A 7337-nucleotide genomic window follows, 5' to 3' on the forward strand; every position below is an offset into this window, starting at 1 on the left:
CGGGAAATCTCGGCGGCGGCTTCCGCAGCTGGCAGGGGAGCTGCGCTCCGGCTCCCGCTCTCCTCGCCCGGCAGCGCAACGCGCGAGGTCCGCTGCGCGCGAAGGGGCAAAGACCCCCTCACGCACCCCGAGGCGAGCAAGGAATCCGCTTCCCCCTTTTTTTTAGTCCAAATTTTATTCTACAAATAATAAGTGTTGCACCTTTCATGAGCTATCCGAATAAAACAATAATCCCATAGGAATTACTTACACTAAGAAAAAAAATCACATTTAAGGAGAAATGCAACATTCGACCAAATGTTCAATACTATGTTGTTGCAAAAGGATAGATGTTTTCTAAAATCCCAGTGTGCATTACATCATAACATACAGGATTACAAACAAAATTACAGTACAGATTGATTCCAGTTGAACCAGCATTACATTTCAAACAGCACTTATTCTGGACTGCATTGTACATGCAATAGCTATTGTTCTAATTACGGATTAAATGGTTTGAATTTGTTTTAAGCTACCGTACTAATCGACTACAATAGGTATATAGCCCAACTTTAACAACCTGATTAGTTTTAGGCTCCGATTTATAATATGAGTATATGACAACCACGGATTGTGTGAATATGTATAAAATCATGCATTTATATCGTCTGGAAACATTAATATCTTCAAGTTCTCTTCAAAAAAATCACGGAATGCAAAGGGGTTCAAAGACTAAAAAGAAACAGTGCAAATTGTATGTGATAGTCAAGCAGCTTTTGATTTAAAAAGGGCGTTGGCATTTGCTTATAATATTTATATACAAGTTTGTGCAAGTAATGTGTTGAACTGATATGTTTTAATAGAAAATAAGTCTCTCGTTCTTATATCTTCTCAAGACCTAGGGATCTGGTTCTTGTTGTAGGGGAAAAGAAAGAAAAAAAAACAAGAGAGAGAGAGGAAAAAAACAAGACTTTCATGGGAAAGAAATTGCCCGGATTGTGCATTTTTCTAACTATTTGAAAGGAACCAAGTGCTAAGGCAACATAACTTTTCTAAGCACTTTTCTGCTGGTTTAAATTAGTTAAATTATTTTGTATAAATTAGATATAATTCTACCTTTCCAATATGTATAAAAATTGATGAAGCTGCATGGTTTAAAATAGGAAATTCACATTATAAAAAGTCATTAAAAATTCTGTACAAAATCACAACAAAATAATTCAGCACGGGAAAGGTAACAAGTAGTAAAACGTTGGTTGAAAAATATAGATTTCATATATATTTTGTAATTGGCCCATCGCGAGTTTAAAAATTGCATAGATCCTAATTATTGCTCGTGATTTTTTGTTATCCCGATCAGAAGATTGGCGCGCTCCGAGCGCCCCTGCGGCAGACCGACGGCAAGGACCGCGGAGGGGGGGGGGGGGGCGCCGCGGCGGGGCCCCCCGAAGGCAGCGGCGACGGCAGGGCCGCCTCGGCCGGCGGGGCTCAGTCGTGGAAGATGGCGTGCAGCGGGGCGCCGAGGCCGCGCTCGGCGTGCGGGTGCGGGTGCGGGTGCGGGGCGCCCTCGTAGGGCAGCAGCCCCTCGACGGGCAGCTCGCAGCGCGCGGCGCCGGCGGCGAAGACGGGCGCGTGCGCGGGCGCGGCGGCCAGGGCGGCGGCGGGGTAGTGCACGCTGAAGGCGAAGCCCTTGTCGAAGTCGGCGGCGGGCTCGTGCTTGAAGGCGAAGTTGCCGCTGACGCTGAGCGGCGGGCTGAGCGGGCCGTCGAAGGCGGGGCTGCCGCACTCGAGGCCGCCCTCGAAGAAGGGCTCGAGGGCGGCGCCGAAGGCGGGCGGCGCCTTGGCGTGGAAGAGGTGGGAGCTGTCCATGGTGCCGTAGGGCGGGCTGGGCAGCCCCGGCGACTGGTAGGGGTAGGGGTGCGCGGCGAAGGGGGCGCCGGGCGGCGGCAGCGGGGGCGGCGCGTCGGGGCTCTGCTCGGGCAGGAAGGTCCGCGGGTTGAGCTGCAGGCAGCCGGCCACCAGGTTGGTGGTGGGCTGCGACAAGCCCTTGCAGAGCGTCTGCACGAAGGAGACCAGGTCGGGGCTCTTGCCGGAGCGCAGGATCTCGGAGAGCGCCCAGATGTAGTTCTTGGCCAGGCGCAGCGTCTCGATCTTGGACAGCTTCTGCGTCTTGGAGTAGCAGGGCACCACCTTGCGCAGGTTGTCCAGGGCGGCGTTCAGGCCGTGCATGCGGTTGCGCTCCCGCGCGTTGGCCTTCATGCGCCGCAGCTTGAACCGCTCCATGCGCGCCTTGGTCATCTTCTTCTTCTTGGGACCCCGCCGTTTGGGCTTCTGGTCGTCGTCGTCCTCCTCCTCCTCTTCCTCCTCCTCCTCGTCCAGGTCGTCCTCTTCGTCCTCCTCCTCGCCGTTCCGCAGCGAGTCCTCCTCGGCCTCGGCGTGCAGACCCTCGAGGTCCTCCTCCTTCTTGTCCGCCTCGTGCTCCTCGTCCTGCGAGCTGAGGCACTCGTCCGCCCAGCTCGGGGGCCCCTGCGGCTGGGGCTCGCCCATCAGCCCGCTCTCGCTGTACGACTTGGTCATGGTGAGAGGCTGCTGCCGAGGGGACAGAGAGGGGCCAGGTCAGCGGCCGCCGCTGCGCCCCGCGCAGGCACCACCCGCCCGCCCGCCCGCCGCCCCGAGGGAGGCCCCGGGGCCGCCCCGAGCGTGTAGCCGGCCCCGCCGTCCGGCCTCACAGTTAAGCTGACAGACGCTCCAACGCCGTTATGCAACCGCCGATATGCGCGGGAGTATAAGCGGATTACGCGTGCGGCAGGGAGCGGCGGGGACGCGGCCGAGCCCGCGGAGCGCTGTCCAAAGCGCGTGTCGCGCCGCGCCCGGGCACGGCCGCTTCCCCGCCGGCGGCGCGGTAACAGGTGCGGCAGCGGCCGCGGCTTCTGCCCCTCCGGGCAGCGCCGCTGCGGACGGGCGCCCCCTCCCCCGCCCCGCCGGGGAAGCGCCCGGGACCTCTCCGCGGGTCGCCGCCGGCGCAAGGTGCGCAGCAGGGAGGAAACGATGCGGACGGCCAGGCAGGGCGCAGAAGGTGCAAGGTGCACGGACGGGCGCACACCCCCACAGGAGCACACGCGTGGAGGTGCGCGCACACACGCACGGAAACAGCCCCGCGGGCTGCGCTCCCGCCTCCCGGCGCGCACGTCGCGGCGGCCCCCGGGACCCGCGGCCGCGGCGCTGCCGTTACCTCGGCGTCTCAGTGCCTCCCGCGCGGTGCCGCGCTCATACCCCCGCCGCCGCGGAGCGCTCCCCGCGCCAGGGCGTCGCGCGTGTTTCTCGGGGCGCAGCGCTGCGCGCCCGCGTTTTATAGCGGGGCGGGCGGCGCGCGCCGGGGCCGCGCGGGGGGCGGGGGGCGGCGGGGCCGCGCGGGGGGCGGGGGCGGCGGGGCCGCGCGCTCGCCGCCCAGCGCGCCTGCGCCCGCCCCGCGCCCCGCCCCGCGCGCCGCGCCCCGCCCCGCCCCCGCGGCCGGCCCGGCACGCGCCATCTGGCCGCGCGCGTCAGGCGGCGGCGGCGGCGGCGCCCACGTGACGCCCCCATTTGTATGCGGCCGCGCGCCGCCCTTTGTGGCCCGCCGGGCGCCGCCATCTGTCGCCGCCCGGGCCCCGCCGGCCCGCGCCCGCCGCGCGCCGTCGGGTGCCGCATTGTCCCCATTGTTCCGCGGGGGGCGGCGCGGAGTGGGGCGGGGCGGGGCGCCCGGCCGCCGCCTCCCCTCGCCCCGCGCCCCGGCGCCGTGCGGCGAGGAGAGGGCTCCCGCGAGGGGAAAAAACAAGGGAAAAAAGGAAAAGGCGCTCTTCGGAGCGGCGGGGGCGGCGAGCCGGGAGCCCCGCGGGCTGCGGGAGCCTTCTCGTTCGCGCGCTTCGTGGGGGCCGCTGCGCCCGTGCGCGGGCGAAACGGCGAGTGAAAGCGGGCGCGGGGCTCCGCGCTCCTCCCCCCGCGCCCCGGCCGGCCGCGCCGCGAGGCTCGGGCGCAAGCCGCGCTCCGGGGCAGGCGCAGGGCGGTGCGGCTCCGACGTGCCTGGCCGGGGCCGCGAGCCGGCTTCGACAGCCCTGTCGTTGGGGGGAAACACCGTTTGCTCTGCCGGCTTTTGGTGGCGGTGAAAAGACCCAAACTATCGCTAACGCCGATTTTTAAAGCCCGCTTACGAGCAACCGCTTTAAAGTCTTTAAACGGGTCGCCAGAGTTTGCAAGCGTTGCCAAATTTAACGGAGATGCTTTTTAACGAGGAAGTACCCCGGCTTGCATGGGAACATGCGAAGCTTCATTACCGGTACCTATTACCCGGGGACTTAATGGCTAAAAGGAAAAAAAGAAATCCTTTGGTTCGGAGTCAAGAGGTTTTAAATGTGAAACCGGCAATTCTGCCCTACAGAGACACGTTTGAAAGCTCTATTTCCAGGTCGTGTTATTTTTTGAAATGTCGCTGTCATGTTGGTGACCTACATAGCCCTCAGGCTCACAGGGAGACCAAGGTGACTGGGGGGAGGTTCGCCCGGTCTGCCACCAAATGCGCAGCCCAGCCACGTACGTTTTGTCTCGTCGCTTCCAAGCTAACCGTTCCGCGAGTGTGAACCGCGCGCGATGCCGAGCGCCGGCGGCAGCACCGGCTGTTGTCACCGCGGCTGACGGAGCCAGCGCGGACCGGACGCGCCCCTGGCTGGAGCCGCTCTCCGGCTGCGCCCGGCCCGGGTCCCCGCACCCGCGGGAAAACCGCCGCCGCCCGCGCCCCAGCGAGCGCCTTCCGCGGCGCCGAGGCGAGCCGCCCGCCTGCGGCCCGGGAGCAGCCCCGCGCCCCGTCGGGCGGCCCGGGAGCCCCGCCGCGGGGAGCCGGGCGCTGGGCGCGCTGGAGGGCGACGGGGCTGGGAGAGTTTGCGGCTCGGTGCGGGCGGTAAGGCGGCCGCGACCAGCCGTGCGGCGGGGCGTGCGGGTGCGCAGGCACCGGAGGACAAAAGCTGCGGGAGGAGCCGGGAAGGCTTCGGGGCGCTCGCGTCCCTGCGAGCGTGCTCGTTCCTCGAAAACAAAATAGTCACCGAGTCGCTCAGAGACAGACAGACCGGCAGACGGGCTCGAAGCCCGCGGGGGCTGTGCCGCCTGGTGAGCTGGGGCGCGGAGGCACGCGCGGCCGCGGGAGCACGAGCAGGAGCCGCGCCGGCAGCTACGAGCGGCTCCTCGGAGCGGCCCGTCGGGGCTGCGCGCAGCCGAGGCGCCCGGGGCGCCGAGCCGAGCCGAGCCGAGCCGCCCCCTCGGCCCGCTCCTGCCGGCCCCTCGGCCCGCTCCGGCCCCTGCGCGGCGCCGCTTCTCTCCGCGGCGCCGGGTTCCCACCTTGCCCCTCTCCCTCCCGCTCTCCCGGCCTCTGCGTTTGATCGCTCTCAGCGTCTCTTTTTCCCCCGACCTACAGACTCCTCCTTCTCCATCTGGCCCCTCATTTGGCTTCTCATTTTCCTTTAGATCTTTCTTTTCTCTTTTTCTTGTCTCTTTTTCTTGTCTCTTTTTTTCTCTCCCCCTCCCCTCTCCCTCGCCGCCCTCCCGGTCCCCCCGCGGCGCGGCACGGGCCCCGCACGCGCCCCCACGAGCCGCTCCGCGGGCCGCTCCCGGGGCCCCCCCGGACGGGGCGCGGGGGGCGAGCGGGGCCCGGCCGCGCGGGGAAGCGCTGCGGCAGCGCCTCACGGCTGTCCGGAGCGCGAAATCCGCTCCCGAGGAAATCTCCTGGGTTTGCGGCATTATCTTAATTAAGATAATTGATTCCTATTGCACCTGCGAGAGCGGCGGAGGAAGGATGCCTCCCCGCACCGCCTGGAGCCAGCGGAGAGGCGAAGCCGCGCTTTTAATTTAGCGGGTGATTTACCGCCTCGGCACCCGCCGCGGCTGGTCCCTCCGGCTCGCCAGCGGCCTCTGCTCTCCCCCTGCCCAGCGAGGCGCCCACACAAAGCCGGAGCCTCCGCCGAAAACCGGGAGACCTCGGCGCTGCCCCGCCGGGCTCGGCTCCGCGCACCGCACCGCACCGCACCGCACCGCACCGCACCGCACCGCCGTCGGGGTCCGCCTCGCCCCGGCCCCGGCCCCCGCCCCCGCCCCGGCGATTCGGCGCCGGCACCGCCGCCCCGCACCGGCCCCCCCCGGGACGCGTGTGCAGCTGGGCTCGGACCCGGCGGCACGATTAAGGTGCCTTTTCTGCCACGTCTTTTCCCCGGTACGACTCAGTGTATTAATTTTATAGAGCTCTCCTCCGTTAGATGAATGCTGTTGTTTTAATTCTATAAATGTAAACTTCTATTTAGTTAATGGAAAATACATCGCCACCAAGGTTTAATTATCAGCTTTCTAAATGACTCTTTTAGTCAAGTACGCACAATTATGAAATCACAATAGATTTAAAATATCATTCAAATTGATTAAAAAAACCCCAAATCACAGAAGTACGTACCATTAAAAACAAATGTCTAAATTGTATTGGTAGGCCGGCTACTGCCTGAGCGAGGGTTTAAATAACATCAGCAGTCTTTGGTACTGGTGTCAAACCAGCTCTGTTATTAGGAAAAAGGATTCTTATCAGACGGGATTTAGATGCTGTTGTAACTGGAAAATCTAATTATTTTTGATCCAGGCATTTACCCCCAGAGTCCCACCTTGTTTAAATAAAGTGTTTTCTTTCCTCTTTAACAAATGCATTTCCATTTGAATTAAATATTGATAATTTGACCTTTTAGTTCTTTAACTAATCAAAAGGAAAAAAGAAAACCCAAATGTAGATCCTGGTGCCTTGCCCTAGTGGGTCTTTCCGCTTGAATAGACACTGAGATTAAATGACTCAAACTTCCTCTTTCATTGCACTCTCCTTGCACTAATTGCTTATGCAAAAATGCAGATTTGTATTAATTAGTAACTCCACTGATTAGTTCGGTGGTATTTTCACGTAATAAATCATGCTGCAGACACGATTTTTGGCACGTCCCCAGTAGTGGCTCAGGCTGCAATAAGTTTTCCATATTAAATAAAATCTTAGACTAAATCTACCTTTTCGTTGCAGGTACACTGTGTACCACCTGCTGTATGCACCTGCTACGGGAAATTACCTTCTGTCCCTGGCAAGCCTCTTTCCTTTCCTTAATAATGCACTATTCTTCACAGGGTGTAGACCTTAAAATGTGAAGCATGAATCACAGAATCAAAGAATTAGATGAAACCTGGTGTTATTTTAACCCTTTCACATGAATACTGCTCAGTTTTTAAGGCTATGAAACCTATTTAAGATATATCAGATGGAGACTTTTCTTCCTTTCCTTCCTATGCCCATCTGTGTGAATTCCTTTTACAGC

The 7337-nt window shown here is 60.9% G+C and overlaps 1 protein-coding gene across 2 annotated transcripts; it reads right to left on the reverse strand.

Moving 5' to 3' along the window:
* Positions 1-256: 256 nt before the first annotated feature.
* NEUROD1 (neuronal differentiation 1) lies at positions 257-3287 on the reverse strand. Of its 2 annotated transcripts, none has more exons than XM_064515037.1 (2): positions 3212-3287; positions 257-2568 (listed from the first exon to the last, which is right to left on the reverse strand). In XM_064515037.1, exon 2 carries the CDS (start codon positions 2554-2556, stop codon positions 1468-1470), a length of 1089 nt encoding a protein of 362 aa, XP_064371107.1. In that variant the 5' UTR covers positions 2557-2568; positions 3212-3287; the 3' UTR covers positions 257-1467. The 2 variants fall into 2 exon arrangements, with proteins under 2 accessions (XP_064371107.1, XP_064371108.1); XM_064515038.1 differs by having other exon boundaries at positions 257-2565; positions 3212-3279.
* Between the last annotated feature and the right edge of the window lie 4050 nt (positions 3288-7337).

Source organism: Dromaius novaehollandiae, chromosome 7 (assembly GCF_036370855.1).
Source record: "Dromaius novaehollandiae isolate bDroNov1 chromosome 7, bDroNov1.hap1, whole genome shotgun sequence".
In the NCBI taxonomy this organism is placed as follows: Eukaryota; Metazoa; Chordata; class Aves; order Casuariiformes; family Dromaiidae; genus Dromaius; species Dromaius novaehollandiae.

Bases quoted from the DNA above. Each gene is read 5' to 3' on its own strand.
- NEUROD1 (XM_064515037.1), bottom strand. From the start codon at position 2,556: ATGACCAAGTCGTACAGCGAGAGCGGGCTGATGGGCGAGCCCCAGCCG.